Genomic DNA, 19,134 nt, shown 5'->3' with positions numbered 1-19,134 from the left:
GGTCTGTGACCAGTGGTGTTCCGCAGGGCTCTGTACTGGGACCTCTGCTATTTGTGATATATATAAATGATTTGGAAGAAGGTGTAACTGGTGTAATCAGCAAGTTTGCGGATGACACGAAGATGGCTGGAATTGCGGATAGCGAAGAGCATTGTCGGGCAATACAGCAGGATATAGATAGGCTGGAAAATTGGGCGGAGAGGTGGCAGATGGAGTTTAATCCGGATAAATGCGAAGTGATGCACTTTGGAAGAAATAATGTAGGGAGGAGTTATACAATAAATGGCAGAGTCATCAGGAGTATAGAAACACAGAGGGACCTAGGTGTGCAAGTCCACAAATCCTTGAAGGTGGCAACACAGGTGGAGAAGGTGGTGAAGAAGGCATATGGTATGCTTGCCTTTATAGGACGGGGTATAGAGTATAAAAGCTGGAGTCTGATGATGCAGCTGTATAGAACGCTGGTTAGGCCACATTTGGAGTACTGCGTCCAGTTCTAGTCTCCGCACTACCAGAAGGACGTGGAGGCGTTGGAGAGAGTGCAGAGAAGGTTTACCAGGATGTTGCCTGGTATGGAGGGTCTTAGCTATGAGGAGAGATTGGGTAGACTGGGGTTGTTCTCCTTGGAAAGACGGTGAGGGGAGATCTAATAGAGGTATACAAGATTATGAAGGGTATAGATAGGGTGAACAGTGGGAAGCTTTTTCCCAGGTCGGAGGTGACGATCACGAGGGGTCACGGGCTCAAGCTGAGAGGGGCGAAGTATAACTCAGACATCAGAGGGACGTTTTTTACACAGAGGGTGGTGGGGGCCTGGATTGCGCTGCCAAGTAGGGTGGTGGAGGCAGGCACGCTGACATCGTTTAAGACTTACCTGGATAGTCACATGAGCAGCCTGGGAATGGAGGGATACAAACGATTGGTCTAGTTGGACCAAGGAGCGGCACAGGCTTGGAGGGCCGAAGGGCCTGTTTCCTGTGCTGTACTGTTCTTTGTTCTTTGTTCTTTAGTTTCCTTTCTACTGAAATTATTTTCTTTTCTTTGTAAATCCACTAAAAGTGCAAACAGCTATTGATAATAACGAGCGTTCAAGGTGTTTAATAGCGAAATGGAGGACATGATTAAACTATGAGGCAGTACAAGGCGGCATGGTGGCACAGTGGTTAGCACTGCTGTCTCACAGCGCCAGGGACCTGGGTTCCATTCCCGGCCTTGGGTCACTGTCTGTGTGGAGTTTGCACATTTTCCCGTGCCTGTTCCGGTTTCCTCCCACTGTCCAATGATGCGCAGCGTAGGTGGATTGGCCATGCTAAATTGTCTCTTAGTGACCCAAGAATGTGTCGATTGGGTGGAGGATACTTTTATTTCTTGAAAACCGAGGCGCTGTCTGCCATTTCCGGTGGATGTACAAGAACACATCACACTATTCTGAAGAGGAGCAGGGGAATTATTCCTGGAGCCCTGACCAATATTTACCCTTAAATCAGCATCACTAACAACAGGCTATCCGGTCGCAACCACATTGCTGTTTGTGGGAGCTTGCTGTGCACAAATTGGCTGTGCACCGCAACGTGACTACATTTCAACATGCACTTCATTGGTTGCAAAGACCTAAGCAATGAAAGTCGCTATCTAAATGCAACTCTTTCTTTCTTTCGATGTTAGCAAGAGAACGGAGTCAGATTTGCTGCACATCCTCAGTCACACCCTATCACCAAGAAGAGTTAAAGAGAAGCAAAAGTTGGGAATTGATTCTATTGTCTTTCCTGAGTTCATTCGCAATCCTCTTACCCTTGGCGTGTCTGAAATTGCTGCAGAACGGTTGAGTTTGCGCCTGCTTCCTCATCTGTGTGGCTGTTAACAGAGCAATGGCGGGAAGGGCACACGGAGATTTGTTTAAAGTTTTTACACAGACAGTGACCCAAGCCGGGAATCGAACCCAGGTCCCCGGCACTGTGAGGCAGCAGTGCTAACCACTGTGCTACCGTGCACTTACTGTTTTACAATTCTGCATTTTCTTCTCAAAGACAGAAAAAAGTTCACCTGCAGACACTACGCGAGCAGTCTGAGGTACAGAAGATGACACCACGAGAGAGGATGAGGCTTCGGAAACTGCAGAGCGCAGATGAGAAAGCCAAGAAACTAAAGTATGTGCATGATTCTATCTTTCAGAACTGGCTTAAGTGGCTCAATGGCCTCCTCCTGCTCCCATGTCCATTTATTGTTGTAGAGTACAGTCACTTCAGTACCTTGCTATTTTAATGGATGCATTTTGTACCTGTGCCAATTTATGTTGTAAGAAGTCTAACAACACCAGGTTAAAGTCCAACAGGTTTATTTGGTAGCAAAAGCCACTAGCTTTCGGAACAGGCTGTCCCTTCGTCAGGTGGGTGGGAGTTCTAATTTATGTTAACAGCAATTTGTATTGATACAGTGCATTCAACAGAATAGATCATCCCGAGGATCTTCACAGGAGGGCGATGGAGCAAAATTGGACACTTTTTGTGTCAACCCTTTTCCATGAATAATTGATTTTGATTTGATTTGATTTGATTTATTATTGTCACAAAGCATACAGTGAAAAGTATTGTTTCTTGCGCGCTATACAGACAAAGAATACTGTTCATAGAGAAGGAAAGGAGAGAGTGCAGAATGTAGTGTTACAGTGATAGCTAGTGTGTAGAGAAAGATCAACTTAATGCAAGGTAATTCCATTCAAAAGTCTGACAGCAGCAGGGAAGAAGCTGTTCTTGAGTCGGTTGGTACGTGACCTCAGACTTTTGTATCTTTTTCCCAACAGAAGAAGGTGGAAGAGAGAATGTCCGGGGTCCGTGGGGTCCTTAATTATGCTGGCTGCTTTGCTGAGGCAGCGGGAAGTGTAGACAGAGTCAATGGATGGGAGGGTGGTTGCATGATGGATTGGGCTACATTCAGGACCTTTTGTAGTTTCTTGTGGTCTTGGACAGAGCAGGAGCCATACCAAGCTGTGATACAACCAGAAAGAATGCTTTTTATGATGCATCTGTAAAAGTTGGTGAGAGTCGTAGCTGACATGCCAAATTTCCTTAGTCTTCTGAGAAAGTAGAGGCATTGGTGAGCTTTCTTAACTATAGTGTCGGCATGGGGGGGGCCAGGACAGGTTGTTGGTGATCTGGACACCTAAAAACTGGAAGCTCTCGACCCTTTCTACTTCATCTCCATTGATGTAGACAGGGGCATGTTCTCCTTTACGTTTCCTGAAGTCGATGACAATCTCCTTTGTTTTGTTGACATTGAGGGAGAGATTATTGTTGCCGCTCCAGTTCACCAGATTCTCTATCTCATTCCTGTGACCATAAGAGAAAGCAGCTTACCCGTCACAGAAAAATACCACACTATCTGATGCCTTGAAATGTTTTCCTTATAAATTGCTCAGAGTGCTTTCTGAAAAAGATTTTGGGTGGAATTTAGAGCCCCCACTTTCCCAGTGATTGCCCCACCACCACCCCCAACAAAGAAGAAGAGAACGGTAAAGTAAAATTAACAAGTGCAGGTGAGAGCAGAGATTGAGATGTTCTTATGGGAGTTTGTAAGTTGGAAACAATTCCTGGTTATGTTAAACAAACCCCTTCAGAAAGAGTAGGTTAAATATACAGTTTGTGGCGTGGATAAAGATTATGAGGATAAGCCTAGAGGGAGATGCTTTAAATATTTCATCGTGCTCTACAAACCCAAACCTCAGAAATGTTACTGAGTGGAAGTGAAAGGCCTATGATTATCGAGGTGTGGGAATACTTAGATATTATGGATCCTCGAGCTATCTTTGCCTGTTATTACAAGACTTCCCTTTGCTGACTAAAGAGGTGTCGTCGAACACTCACTGGAATAGCAGGAAAGCAATGGTTTTGTCACTGAAAGAATAATCTAGAGATCCCAGGGTAATGCTACGGAGACCCAGGGTTCAAATCCCGGCAGATGGTGGGATTTGAATTCAGCTAAAGAATCTGGAATTGAAAGGCCAATGATGACCACAAAACTGTCATCATAAAAATCCATCGGGTTCACCAATGTTCTTTAGGAAATCTGCTGTCCTTAACCCAGTCTGGCCTACTTATGACTTCAGACCCACAGCAATGTGGTTGACTCTTAACTGTCCTCTGAAAATGGCCGAGCGAGCCATTTAGTTCAAAGGTAATTAGGGATGGGAAATAAGTGCTGGTCCAGCCAGTGATGCCCACATCATAGAAATAAAAAAAACCTTACACAGGATCATTTCGGATTTTATTTCTAGACTTTCTGCATTTGCAACAAAAGCAACATCAACATTTATCCATTTATTTAGCACCGTTATCCTAATGGATTTCCAAGGTACTCCATAGGAGAATTATAAAGCAAAGTTTGACACCGAGCCGCATGAGGAGATATTCGGATAGGTAAAAACTAATGCTTGGTCAAAGGGGGAGGTTCTAAGTGTCTCAATGGAGGAAAGTGAGGTTGAGAATCAGAAAGGTTTAGGGAGGGAATTCCAGAACTTGGAGCCCAGGCAGCTGAAGGCATGGCCACCAATGACCGGGCAGTTAAAATCCAAAATACTCAGGATTGGATGAGTGCAGATCTTGGAGGGTTGAGGCTGGAGAAGATTACAGAGATAGGGAAGGAGGGGGAGGGGCAAGACCATGGAGGGATTTGAAAGCCAGGGCGAGAATTTTAAAGTTAAGATGTAAAGTAAAGTAAGGTTTATTTATTAGTCACAAGTAGTCTTACATTAACACTGCAATGAGTTACTGTGAAAATCCCCTAGTCGCCACACTCCGGCACCTGTTCGGGTACACTGAGGGAGAATTTAGCATGGCCAATGCTCCTAACCTGCACACCTTTTGGACTGTGGGAGGAAACTGGAGCACTTGGAGGAAACCCACGCAGACACGGGGAGAACGTGCAAACTCCACACAGATAGTGACCCAAGCCGGGAATCGAACCCGGATCCCTGGCGCTGTGAGGCAGCAGTGCTAACCACTGTGTTGCTTAACCTGGAGTCAGTGGAGGTCAGTGAGGGTGATGGGTGAATGAGACCTGGTGCCAGCGAGGGTGAATGAGACCTGGTATCAGCGAGGGTGATGGGTGAATGAGATCTAGTGCCAGCGAGGACACTGGCAGCAGAGTTTTGGATGACCTAATGTCAGTTAATTACGCAAATCGTATTGTTTTCCACTGATTACATTGAGCAATGTCATAAACTGACTTTCCCCGTCTCCTTCCAACAGGCAACTCGCTGAGGAGAAATATCAGGAGAATCAACAACGCATGGAGAAACTGAGGTTTCGGCACTTTCAGCAAGTTAGTGTTGATGTCCTGCATGTAAGTCCCTCTGAGATTCTCAATTATTAAAGAGCTGCTGTACTAGGAGAGGAAACTAGTGTAACCTCGTCCACTACTCCCCCACTTCCTTACAGTGGACAGGAATGTCCATTGTGGATGGCGACATTGATCTCAGGGTCAAATGCAGGCCCCAACCCGACATTTGGTCAACCGGGAAAATTATTGTTGGTTACTGCTCCTGACTAATTAGTGGACAAACAGCAGGTTCTCATGGATAGAGGACCAATAGGAGTCCAACACTGAAGGAACACTGCACACTGCAGCCTTACATTTCAGGTAATGGAGAGAGAGGGCACCTCCATCTCGAGGGGTGCCTGTATCTTGAGAGGATCCTCCATTTCAGGGGCCACCTCCATCTCATGGTGCTCTCTCAGCAAAGCTTTACAGAAAAAGGAAAATAGCCACAGCTGCTGGACCGTTGTTGTGAAGGCAAGATTCGGTCACAGGGTGGCCTGTGGGCCCTCATGGTAGGTTGGAACAAAAGGTTAAATCATACGGGATCAAGGGTGAACTAGCTAGATGGTTCAGAACTGGTATGGCCATAGAAGACAGAGGGTAGCGGTGGAAGGGTGTTTTTCTGAATGGAGGCCTGTAACTAGTGGTGTTCCACAGGGATCAGAGCTGGGACTGCTGTTGTACGTAATATATAAAAATGACTTGGAAAAAAACGTAACTGGTCTGATCAGCAAGTTTGCGGATGATACTAAGATTGCTGGAGTTGTGGATAGTGATGACGATTGTCAGAGAATACAACAACATATAGATACAACAGTATCAGTATTTGGGGCGGCACGGTAGCACAGTGGTTAGCACTGCTGCTTCACAGCTCCAGGGTCCCGGGTTCGATTCCCAGCTCGGGTCACTGTCTGTGTGGAGTTTGCACATTCTCCTCGTGTTTGCGTGGGTTTCCTCCGGGTGCTCCGGTTTCCTCCCACAGTCCAAAGATGTGCGGGTTAGGTTGATTGGCCAGGTTAAAATTGCCCCTGAGATGCGTAGATTAGTGGGTAAATATGTGGGGGTAGGGCCTGGGTGGGATTGTGGTCGGTGCAGACTCGATGGGCCGAATGGCCTCCTTCTGCACTGTAGGGTTTCTATGATTTCTATGAGATAGGCTGGAAAATTGAGTGGAAAAGTGGCAGATGGAATTTAATCCGGATAAATGCGAGATGATGCTTTTTGATAGATCCAATTCAGGTGGGAGCTATAAAATAAATGGCAGAACCATTAGGAGCATAGACACACAGAAAGGTCTGGGAGTACAGGTCCACAGATCCTTAAAAGTGGCAGCACAGGTGGAAAAGGTGGTGAAGAAAGCATGTGGCACGCTTGCCTTCATTGGCCGGGGCATCGAGTATAAAAATTGGCAAATTATGTTACAGTTATATAAAACGTTGGTTAGGCCACATTTGGAATCCTGTGTCCAATTCTGGTCGCCGCACTACCAGAAGGAGTGGTGGCTTTGGAGGGAATACAGAAAAGGTTTACCAGGATGTTGCCTGGTATGGAGGGTATTAGCTATGAGGAGAGATTGAATAGATTAGGATTGTTCTCCCTGGAAAGGTAGGGGCTGAGGGGTGACCTGATAGAAGTTTATAAAATTATGAGGGGCATGACAGGGTGAACAGTTGGAAGCTTTTTCCCGGGCCAGAAATGACAATTACAAAGGGGCACAAGTTCAAGGTAAAGGGGGAAAGGTTCAGTAGCGGGGGAAGTTTTTTACACAGAGGATTATGGGGGTCTGGAATGCACTGCCAAGTGAGGTGGTTGAGGCAGACACGTTAGTGACATTTAAGACTTATCTGGATAGGCACCTGAACAGGAGGGGAATAGAGGGATACAGGCGGTTGTTCTAGATAGGACAATGTGAACAGCGCAGGCTTGATGGGCTGAAAGGCCTGTTCCCGTGCTGCACTGTTCTTTGTTCTTTGCTCTAGTCACAAGGGGGAGGGTCGACCTGAAAATGATCCTGCGCATTGGCAGGTGTCAGTCCTTCTCTGTTCCATCCCCATATCTGAGCCAAAATCCACCCCTAGGTGTTTAAATAGAGATATGAGAACATTGCGACCAACAACATGCAATTAAATTCTGCGATCATCAAACTTCCAGTGCAAGAAGGAGATTACAGTGGCTGTAGTACATTTCAAATGAGCTAATCACATTTTCTTTCCTTTACACTGTTTAATATGGTTCCTTTCTGTGTTTACATTAATTTACTCTTAAATATAATAATTGCTTAAGTGTCAATAACATTTTGCAGTCATGGGGTTCATATTCTAATAACTGTGTCAAGCTGTTGCTTGACTGGTCTGTGAGACAGTTCTCCCAATTTTGACACAGGCCCCCAGACGTTAGTAAGAAGGACTTTGTTGGGTTGACAGGGCTGGGTGTGTCGTTGTCCTTTCTGGTGCTCAGATCAAAGCTCGGTGCGTCACCTGGTTCTGTTCCTTTTTGCCTTATCTGGAGCAGTTTGATACTGAGTAGCTTGCTCAGCCATTTCATAGGACATCTAAGAGTGAAGCATATTGCTGTGGGTCTGGAGTCACGAGTAGACCAGGCCAGGTAAGGATGGCAGATTCCCTTCCCTAAAGGGTGAATCAGTTGGGTTTTTGCAGCAATCAATGATAGTTTCATGGTCACCATTACTGAGACTAGCTTTCAATTTTGATTTGATTTGATTTACTATTGTCACATGTATTGGGATATAGTGAAAAATATTGTTTCTTGCACGCTATACAGATAAAACATACCATTCATAGAGTACATAGGAGAGAGGAAAGGAGAGGGTGCAGAATATACTGTTACAGTCATTGCTAGGGTGTAGAGAAAGATCAGCTTAATATAAGGTAGGTCCATTCAAAAGTCTGATGACATCAGGGAAGAAGCTGTTCTTGAGTCATTTGGTATGTGACCTCAGACTTTTATATCTTTTTCTCGATTGAAGAAGGTGGAAGAGAGAATGTCCAGGATGTGTGGGGTCCTTAATTATGCTGGCTGCTTTGCCAAGGCAGCAGGAAGTGTAGATAGACTCAGTGAATGGGAGGCTGATTTGTGTGATCGACTGGGCTGCGTTCACAACCTTTTGTAGTTTCTTGTGGTCTTGGGCAGGAGCAGGAGCCATACCAAACTGTGATACATCCAGTAAGGATGCTTTCAATGGCGTATCTGTAAAGATTTGTGAGAGTTGTAGCGGACATGCTGAATTTCCTCAACCTCCTGAGGAAGTAGAGGTGTTGGTGGGCTTTTTTAACTACAGCGTCGGCGTGGAGGGACCAGGACAGGCTGTTAGTGATCTGGACACCTAGAAACTTGAAGCTCTTGACCAGGGCGGCACGGTGGCCCAGTGGTTAGCACTGCTGCTCACAGAGCCAGGAATCCAGGTTCAATTCTGGCCTCGGGTCACTGTCTGTGTGGAGTTTGCATCTTCTCCCCGTGTCTGCGTGGGTTTCCTCCGGGTGCTCCGGTTTCCTCCCACAGTCCAAAGATGTGCAGATTAGGTTGATTGGCCACGCTAAACTGACCCGAGTGTCAGGGGGATTAACAGGGCAAACATATGAGGTTATGGGAATAGGGCTTGGGTGGGATTGTGGTCGGTGCAGACTTGATGGGCTGAATGGCCTCCTTCTGCACTGTCGGGATTCTATGATTTCCACTTCATTACTGTCGATGTGTCCAGGGGCATTGTGATTTTATTAATTGAAATTAAATTCTACCAGCGTGATGCATTATCAATCGAGCAGAGACTAGTTTGTATGCAAGAACAAATAGGCTTTTATTAGCAAAAGACTTGGAGCACACCCATGCCGATGAACTGGTCCAGACTGAGTCAGGGGGGTAGGGAGCAGTCACCTTTATACCTGGACCAGGGGGGGAGGAGTCCCAGGCAGGGCCGACAGGGGCATGTCCAGGCATGTCACACACACACAGGCAATAAGCTAACAGTGGTTTACCACACAGCGGCTCTGGAGGGACCTGGATCACCTCCAATACATTCCTTGTTTTGAGTAATCTGGAGTGGAAGTTCCACATCATTGCATCAGAGTAGTTATGTATCCTGCAAAGTGATTTCCATTAACCATTTTCTGAAGAATTCAATAACACCTATTGCTGTTTGTCTGCGTTGCTCAGAGTGAATCAATCTGCTTTCATTTGATCGGATTCTATCAAACTCCTCCACAAAAACAGATTGCTGTGATCCCAACATTTGAACGTGGTTTGTTGTCTATAACAGGGAGACCATGTTCACATCATCTCAGACAGACTGGATGATAAGTGTGTTTGGCTGCATTCTGTGAAGCACACTGGACCAGGTGAAAATATACCTGCGGTTTGAGAAACGCTCGAGCGAAAGAAAGAAAGGCTTATATATTCATGACCGCAGGGCATCACAAAGCACTTCACAGCCAATGAAGCACTTTTGAAGCAGAATGATGATTGTAATGTGAACATGGCAGCCAATTTGAGCTCAACAATCTCCCACGGACAGCTTGACCTCTTGCAGATTCTTCTTAAACATCGTGCCAGAATTGGTCCTCAGACAGGAACCACACACACAGAGATTTGGCAGCCATGGAAGTATGAAATGTTCCTTTTTTTTTGCACCTTGTATTTGCCCTAGGTTTGTTTAGGTCCACGCATTCAGAATATTTCCCGTTTGGTTTGATTTGATTTATTATTGTCACACATTGGGCGGCATGGTGGCACAGCGGTTAGCACTGCTGCCTCACAGCTCCAGGGAGCCAGGTTCGATCCCCGGCTTGGGTCACTGTCTGTGTGGAGTCTGCACATTCTCCCCGTGTCTGCGTGTGTTTCCTCCGGATGCTCCGGTTTCCTCCCACAGTCCAAAGATGCGTGCGGGTTAGGTGGATTGGCCAGGGTAAATTGCCCTTCAGTGCCCTGGGGTGTGTAGGTTAGAGGAATTAGCGGGGTAAATATGTGGGGTTACGGGGATAGGGCCTGGGTAGGATTGTTGTTGGTGCAGACTCGAGGGCTGAATGGCCTTTCCCTGTAGGGTTTCTATGATTTTTATGTATTAGTATACAGTGAAAAGTATTATTTCTTGCGCGTCATACAGTCAAAGCATACCTTTCATAGAGAAGGAAAGGAGAGAGTGCAGAATGTAGTGTTACAGTCATAGCTCGGGTGTAGAGAAAGATCAACTTAATACGAGGTTTATCTGGGCAGTATCACGTGTCAATATTGTCTTAAGGTGCCCTCTTTCTCTCTCTTACCTGAACTGCAGGCTGAACTCTTTCTGAGACACTAGCTTCAAGAGCACGCCTACCATCCTTAATCGAGCGGTGAACTTGGTCTCCAGTCATTTGTTGCACAATTGGGGGAAAATCGCGACCGGGTGACTATTTTCCCCCGACATAAAAGAATAAAGAACAATACAGCACAGGAACAAGCCCTTCAGCCCACTAAGCCTGCGCCGATTCCTAATCCTTATTTGGACCCATTCATTGCCCAGATGCAGTTTCTGTCCCTCTGCTCGCCTCCCATTCATGTGTCTATCAAGATACGCAGTGGGTTCAACGTACCCACCATGCACTGTGTGAAAAACCTTCCCCGCACGTCTTCCCTAAACTTACCCCCTCTCACCTTAAACCTGTTGTAGTTGACCTTTCCACCCTCGGAAAAAGCCCCTGACGATCCACTGTATCTACACCTCTCATCATTTTATAAACCTCTATCGCCCCCTCAGCCTTCATCTTTCCAGTGAAAACAATCCGAGTTTCTCCAACCTCTCCTCATACCTAAAATCCTCCAGACCAGGCATCGTCCTGGTAAACCTTCTTTGCACCCTCTCCAAAGCATTGATGTGGGGTCCTGATCCCCATCTGACTACTGGAAAGACATATGCAGGCTCACTTTATCTTTTGTGTTTCTAAAACTCGTTCTGCCTCCACCAAAGGCCTGGGATTTGATGGATCTCTGGGCTACTTTGTACCATTCATACTTGGACCGTTATGCCTGTCAGTGGGATGTGTGAAGACATCTGGTAGTATGTACAACTAAATGGCGCAAATGGTGGCGCAGTTGGGTTCTAGGGCAAGGATTGTTATTCCAAAGTGAGCGATACACTGAATTGTCCTGTTCCAGTCTGGGACAGTCTGTCTGTTCCTGGGGCCTGGCACACTCTGTGCAACATGTGAAAGAACAACGTTTGACATGGGCCCAAAACTGAATCATAGAATCATAGAATCCCTACAGTGCAGAAGGAGGCCATTCAGCCCATCGAGTCTGCACGGACCACAATCCCACCCCAGGCCCTATCCCCACAACCCCACACATTTACCCCGCTAATCCCTCTAACCTACACTTCCCAGGGCACTAAGAGGCAATTTAGCATGGCCAATCAATCTAACCCACACATCTTTGGACTGTGGAAGGAAACCGGAGCACCCGGAGGAAACCCACGCAGACACGGGAAGAATGTGCAAACTTCACACCGACAGTGACCCAAGGCCGGAATCGAACCCGGGTCCCTGGCGCTGTGAGGCAGCAGTGCTCTCCAAGACTCTAAGCCTGCTTAGTCTTCCTTTCGTTGATGACCTGTGATGCCTTGGAGGATGGAGAAATGCGCTGAGTTCCTTAGATTGAGGTGCAACATTTGGCTGACAATCTCTTCCGGTAACTCTCTGTGAAACTGATGAACAGTGTTGTAGCATTATTGAGTAGAAACTCTTTCAGCCCATAATGCCCATGGTAGTCCAATTCAGTTACACGCACGCCCCCTCTCTGCCTGACCAGGATGTTACACTCAGTCTGGGTCCCCCACGTGTAAAGCAATAAAACTGATGATACAATCAGTCCTGAGAACACAGGAAAACACAGGAGCACAAATTGTTTCACTAATCACTTCCCCACAGAGACTTGCTGCCTTAAAATACCATTTGTAATAATATCCCCAGATCCCTTTCAGCATCCTTGTTACTGACGAGACGAGTATATAGTTTTAGCATGACTGCCTCTCCATAATTTGCTATTGATTTGGAAATATAGCAAAGCACTTGGGTTTTACAATTGCTGCTGCACACATGACGAGCATGTTAAGTGCTGAGGCAACTTACAGCCAGAGGGTCTCTCCAAGCCTCCCTTTTTAGTTACTCCCACACCATTTCATGAATGCACAGCCCTTGCATTTGCAGTAGTAATGTCCACGAGGGAACTGTCCCTGCCACAACAACTGTCAATTTTATTTAAATCCATCCGTATGCCAATGATTTGATTTATTATTTGATTTGATATATTATTGTCACATGTATTGATATACAGGGAAAAGTATTGTTTCTTGCACGCTAAACAGACAAAGCATACTGTACATAGAGTCCATAGGGGAGAAGGAAAGGAGAGAATGCAGAATGTAGTGTCACAGAGCTTTGTTAGAGAGTTCAAAAGAGTTGGAGTACAGTTTTCAAAGCGTAGAACGAGAGTAAAAGATTGACTTAACGGATATGCTGGGGGCAGCTCACAAGAAGTTGCCTCGTTCTGGCACCATCTTGAACAATGGCTGTGTTCACCAATTTTATCTTCACCCATATTATTATCATTTGCAAACTTGATCACTTCTGTATCGGTTAGTGTAGTAGGGCAAAACCCAGGGAGCGTGGGCTGCAGCAGGAGAGACATGTATGGAAAGGGTTAAATAGCGAGCGCTGTAACATTCACGCTCGCTGCAGGCAGACAGGACAAAATACAAATAACTATATCTCAGACAGTACTAAAACAGTCACACCCCAGATGGTATCGCTCCAAGGTGACAACCACATGAGAATTGATATGAATTATCAAGGCTCCAAAAGGTCTAGAGGAACCATTGTGCCTCTGAAAACTTAATCAAATATCCAGGAGATGGAACAATTAACACCCTATCGAAATCAGTTTGACAAATACAACACTTTGATATTGTAAACAGATAGAGAGGAGATGTCCAGAAAGTGATCAAAGTTAAAGCACCCAAGACAATGGAACCGTACAATGTAATCAAAAACAAAACTGTAACCAATTCAAAGTAACAATATGACAACCTGATGTAAACGTAATGCTTTGTAATGTAAAGAAAGGGGTATAAGAATCTGTAAGAGCCACTGCTCAGTAGAGTATCTCGGAAGCAAGCTGTAGTTACAGCCACGAGTTCTGCTCTCCCTCATGTATGTTGAATAAAGCCGTGTTTGTTGAAGTTCTACATGGTCTCGGAAGACTCAGCTCATTCATTCCCTCCTACTGTTAGTGTGAGTACAAGGGGGACACAGATTTACGATCTGGGCCAGAGATACAGGAGGGTGTGTGAGGGAGAAGTAACCTGGAATTGGCAGCCCATGAGGGGGGTGGAAGTGAAGATGATCGATAGTTTCAAAATGAAATTGGAGAGAAATAAAATGGCAGGACCGCGGGGATAGAACAGGGAAATGGGGCTGACTGGATTGTCCTGTAAAGAGCTGCCGTGGACCCAATGGGCTGGAAATCCAAAATAGAAACTGCTGGAAAAACTCAGCAGGCCTGTGGAGAGAGAAACAGTTAACATTTCAAGTCCATATCTGAGTGAATAAATAAGAACAAGGTAGGTGATGGAGATAAAATACAGATCAGCTTTGTTCAATAGTGGAACAGGATTGAGGGGCTGAATGGCTTATTCCTGTTCCAGTGAATACTTCGACACTGTCACTATATCGAACATTTTGAGATTGCTAAAATATACCGTTGGAATTCTTCACTTCTACCCCAGTCTGTCTCTGTTTTTGCTTTCAGTGTTTGAATATCGGGCGTGATCTTACCAGCTGTTCACGTCCCGCTGCTGCTGCCAGCGAGGACATAGAATTCAGCGTCCAGCCAAATCTCCATTCACTGCAGCGGGACTGGAGAATCCCGCTGGCGTGAGCAGCTGGAAAATTCAACCCATCGTCTTCCATCTCAAAGAACTTTTGGTGGAAGTTTGACATGATCTTGTTTTTTTCTATCTGCTTACTAATAATGGTCCTTCAGTTTGAGAGAATTAGACTGGCTTACTCTGTGAAGCTATAATCGTCAGCTGAATGTTGTATTTCTAGAGCACCTTTCACAACCTTAGGATGTCTCAAAGCACTGTACAGCCAATGAAGTACACCGTGAAGTGTTGTAATGTCGGAAACACAGCAGCCAATTTGAGCACAGCAAACTCCCACAAACTGCAATGAGATAATGGTCAGCCAATCTGTTTTTGTGATATTGATTGAGGGATAAATATTGGCCAGGACTCCAGGTTCAGCGCCTCCAGCCCTTCATCAAAATATTGTCACACCTGAGAGAGCAGAAAAGTTCTCTTTCAGTTTAAGGTTGTAAACAAAATGTCAGCGCCTCTGACAGTACTGCATTCCCTCGGTACTGCACTGAAGCATCAGCCTAGATTATGGACTCAACTCTATGGAGTAGAACTTGAACCCACAATCTTCTTATCTGGAGAGCACTGAGCCTAGCTAAGAGGTTAGCACTGCTGCCTTGCAGCGCCAGGGTCCGGGTTAAATTCCCAGCTTGGGTCACTGTCTGAGTGGAGTCTGCATGTTCTCCCCGTGTCTGTGTGGGTTTCCTCCAGGTGCTCCGGTTTCCTCCCACAGTCCGAAAGACGTGCTGGTTAGGTGCATTGGCCATGCTAAATTCTCCCTCAGTGTACCCGAACAGGTGCCGGCGTGTGGCGACTAGGGGATTTTCACAGTAACTTCATTGCAGTGTTAATGTAAGCCTACTTGTGACTAATAAATAAATAAACTTAATGGATAAAGTCAGTTGGGCTGTGGTTTCCACAGATAGAATTGACTGATACTAGCATCAAACCACTAGGAAGAAAAATCACAAGTCCCTTGTGGTAATAGAATTAAAGTTTATTCAGCCATTACAAAGTGCTTGCAGTATTTCTGAGTGTTCAGTGAGGACCTGAAATTAGAGATCAAATTAGATGGTTATCTTTGTGCTAATTTGCTTTATCTATTCAGAGTTGGTGTTCTTTTGTCCTTAAAGTTTATTTAAGGCTTGAAGTTGAACCTCATTGTTGATGTCTGCCTTGTTGGCAGTATGCTCCCGAGGTATGAACAGTGGCCCATGTTGTCCAAAACAGTGCTGTATAGCGGGGGCAGGTTGGTAAAGAATATTTCATCGCAGTCCTACAGTGCAGAAGGAGGCCATCGAGCCTGCACCGACAACAATCCCGCCCAGGCCCTATCCCCGTAACCCACCCTGCTAATCCTTTCCCCAACATTAAGGGACAATTTAGCATGGCCAATCCACCTAACCTACACATCTTTGGACTGTGGGAGGAAACCGGAGCATCCGGAGGAAATCCACGTAGACACGGAGAGTTCATGCAGACTCCACCCGAGGCTAGAATTGAACCCGGGTCCCTGGCACTGTAAGGCGGCAGTGCTAACCACTGTGCCACCGTGCCCCCCGACATTTGTTTTACGGATATTTAGTGTAAAGCCCATGCTATTGTATACCTTGGTGAAGATGTTGACAATGGCTTGGAACTCAGCCTCTGAATGTGCGTAGATGCGAGCATCATCTGTACTCTACGGTTCAATGACAGAGGAGGGCTGGACCTTGGATCTGGCCTGCGGGCGGTGGAGGTTGAGCAGATTCCTGTTTGTTCTGTAGTTTAGCTCCACTCCAGCGGGGAGCTTGCTGAAGGTGAGATGGAGTATTGCAGCAAGGAAGATTAAGAAGAGCGTTGGTGCGATGACGCAGTCTTGCCTGACCCCAGTCTAAACGTGAATATACATTTCCAGAAAAACTAGGGAACCAAGGGACTTGTCAAAATGAGGAACTGAAAAAAATTAATATTAACAAAGAGATGGTGCTTTAAAAATTAGTTGGTTAAAGGTTGATAAATCCCTGGATCAGAAGAGCTCCATCCAAGTGTATTGAAGAAGGTGGCTATAGAAAAAATGGATGCATTGGTGGTTATCGTTCAAAATTATATAGATTTTGGAAAGGAATAGATCTATAGGTCCTGAATAATGGAAAGTAGCAATGTAACCCCATTATTGGAGTTAAAAGTCTAATGATGACCATGAAACCATTGTTGATTGTCAGAAAAACCCATCTGGTTCACTGATGTCCTTTAGGGAAGGAAATCTGCCATCCTTGCCCGGTCTGACCCCAGACATACAGCAATGTTTTTGACTCTTAAATGCCCTCTGAAATGGCTGGCCAACCACTCAGTTCAAGGGACGGACAATAAATGGTGACCCAGCCAGCAACACCCACATTTCTTGAATGAATATTAAAAAAGCATCTATTACAAAGGATGTGTTAATTTGACACTTGAGAAATAATGAAATCAACATGGATTTATGAAGGGGAAATGCTCTGCCGTTCAATCATTGGGTGATAGGTTTCTCACCCTATTCTCCCGATCTTTCCTCATAAGATCCCCTTAACAATCAAGAATCTATCTATCTCTGTCTTAAATACACTCAAGGTCTCCACAGCTTTCTGTGGCAATGTATTCCACAGATTCACCAGCACTCTGGCTGAAGAAATTCCTCCTCAACTCAGTTCTAAAGGGCCATCCCTTTACTCCGAGATTGTGCCCTCTGGTCCTAGACTCTCTCTCAAGGGAAACAACCTCTCAGTATCTACCCTGTCAAGCCCCCTGAGAATTCAATGATCTTATGACCTCGTCCCGTCCGTCGTTCAGCGAGGTGATGTGGTAAGATGACGTGAGAGGCAGAAAATGGAGTTTGTGCCCGTTTTCTCACCTCAAACAATCCTACCGGCCTTGTTTTGTCAGCAATAAAGTGCACTGGGAGATCGGGGTGCTTGCGCAGTGGCGCCCCAAACGCTCTGCAGCCGGCTTCACTGGCGAGCTTAGGCTTTGCCCTCCGCCCCCCCCCCCCCCCCCCTCCCACCACCACCTTAAAGATGAGAATCACACCCGGGCTCTTTTTTTGCACTAGGTGTTGTAGGATTGCGGCTCACGGCTCGCCGAGAAAACCAACGCCATTCTCACCCGTTTTCTCGCTACTTTGAACTCAGAATTTCTTTGTAAGACCGCGCCCTAAATGTCTCAATAAGGGGAAAAAGGCGGATGAAAATACTTTCAAAAAATATTTTAATTGATTGTCAAAACTTGTCAATGAAAGAGCGAAATGTGGATAGTGCAAAAGTGAGAAAGTAAACTGATCCCCAAAATAAATAGTATGATTTAAATTTAATACCTCCTGGAAGCTCATGCTATATCCAATGTTTCCATTAAGATATGAAGATATATTCGATGTCAATGGTGGGAATATTCCTGGAATTTATTCTGTCATCAGCTCAGAATGTTCTCGTACCTAAAGTTAAACGATCTTTGCTTTTATCTGAAAATGCGTTTGTGTCCATCTTAAATCAGGAGTGCGGTGAAGCACGTATGAACCAGACACAGCCAGTGAGTGCTCAAGATTTCCGAGCACTAGGCAAGCCAGATCCCAAAGGAAGGATGATTTCGGATAGACTGTGCATGTCCGAGCCGGCAGACCACGGTAAGGAACTCGAGCTTCTTGACATTTCCAATGATTATGTTCCAGTTAACATGTACACCGGGGTCGCGCGGCACTGTCACAGGGTGGTGAGTGGCAATTGCACATTGAGGCGAAGGTGGAAAGATGAAAACTTGTCTAAGATCTGGGCCTTAGGGAGGGCTCCAAAAGCAAAGAAAGGAGGACACAGCGAGAAGTCTCACAACACCAGGTTAAAGTCCAACAGGTTTATTTGGAATCACAAGCTTTCGGAGCGCTGCTCCTTCATCAGGTGAGTGCAGGTAGGTTCACAAACACGGTATATATAGACAGTCTCAATTGCAAGATAATGGTTGGAATGTGAGTCTTTACAGGTAATCAAGTCTTTACAGGTACAGACAGTGCGAGTGGAGAGAGGGATAAGCACAGGTTAAAGAGGCGTGAATTCTCTCAAGCCAGGACAGTTAGTAGAATTTTGCAAGCTCAAGCCAAATGGTGGGGGTTATGTGTAGTGAAAGTTACCGAATGGGTTGTGGGGGTTGATAGAAAAGTGGCTGAATAATCTTCTCCCAGGGATAGAGTGGAGAGACTAAAGAATGTCACTGTTTGTGTGGAGTTTGCACATTCTCCCTGTGTCTGCGTGGGTTTCCTCCGGGTGCTCCGGTTTCCTCCCACATTCTGAAAGACGTGCTGGTTAGGGTGCATTGACCCGAACGTGCACCGGACTGTGGCGACTAGGGGAATTTCACAGTAACTTCATTGCAGTGTTAATGTAAGCCTTACTTGTGACTCATAAACAAACTTGGCACTCAGCTAGATCTCCATGCACAGCAGCGGGACTGGAAAATCCCAACTGCAGACGAGGTCAGAGAATCCCAGCCATAAAATATTCTGATGAGGCTCGACAGGGAAGGTAGTGAAAGGTGTTTCCCCTGGCTGGGGAATCTAGAGCAAGGCGACACTGTTTGAGGAGAATGAATGTTCATTTGGAACTGAGATAAGGAGATATTTCTTCCCCCAAAGGCGTGTGATTCTTGAAATTCTCTTCCCCTGTGGGTTGTGGTTGCTCCACCATTCAATATGTTTGAGGCTGAGGTGGGCAGTGTTTTGATCTCTCAGGGAATCCAAGGATATGGGAAGCAATAAGAAAGTGAAGTTAAGGCCATTGATGAGCCATAATGGCAGAGCAGTGCTACGGATAATGATCCACCGCTCCTATTTCTTGTGTTCCTATTTTGTTTTGTACCTTTTCCTGCTCAAAGATTGAAGTGAGAGGAATAGATTGTAATGGTATGATTGCAGTGAC

At 45.7% G+C, this 19,134-nt stretch overlaps 1 protein-coding gene across 1 annotated transcript in view; it reads left to right on the top strand.

Annotated features, from left to right (window-relative positions):
• The window catches only part of nek11 (NIMA-related kinase 11), a 275,408-nt gene that overhangs the window by 142,841 nt on the left and 113,433 nt on the right, over nt 1–19,134 (top strand). The window contains exons 9-11 of the mRNA XM_078200740.1: nt 2,028–2,147; nt 5,244–5,337; nt 17,723–17,852. Coding sequence (XP_078056866.1) covers nt 2,028–2,147; nt 5,244–5,337; nt 17,723–17,852 — 344 coding nt within the window. The remainder of the gene's footprint in view (nt 1–2,027; nt 2,148–5,243; nt 5,338–17,722; nt 17,853–19,134) is intronic.

This window comes from Mustelus asterias, chromosome 2 (genome assembly GCF_964213995.1).
Source record: "Mustelus asterias chromosome 2, sMusAst1.hap1.1, whole genome shotgun sequence".
Classification (NCBI taxonomy): domain Eukaryota; kingdom Metazoa; phylum Chordata; class Chondrichthyes; order Carcharhiniformes; family Triakidae; genus Mustelus; species Mustelus asterias.
Note: the sequence above shows the minus strand (reverse complement) of the source record. Positions and strands in the feature narration are given on the sequence as shown.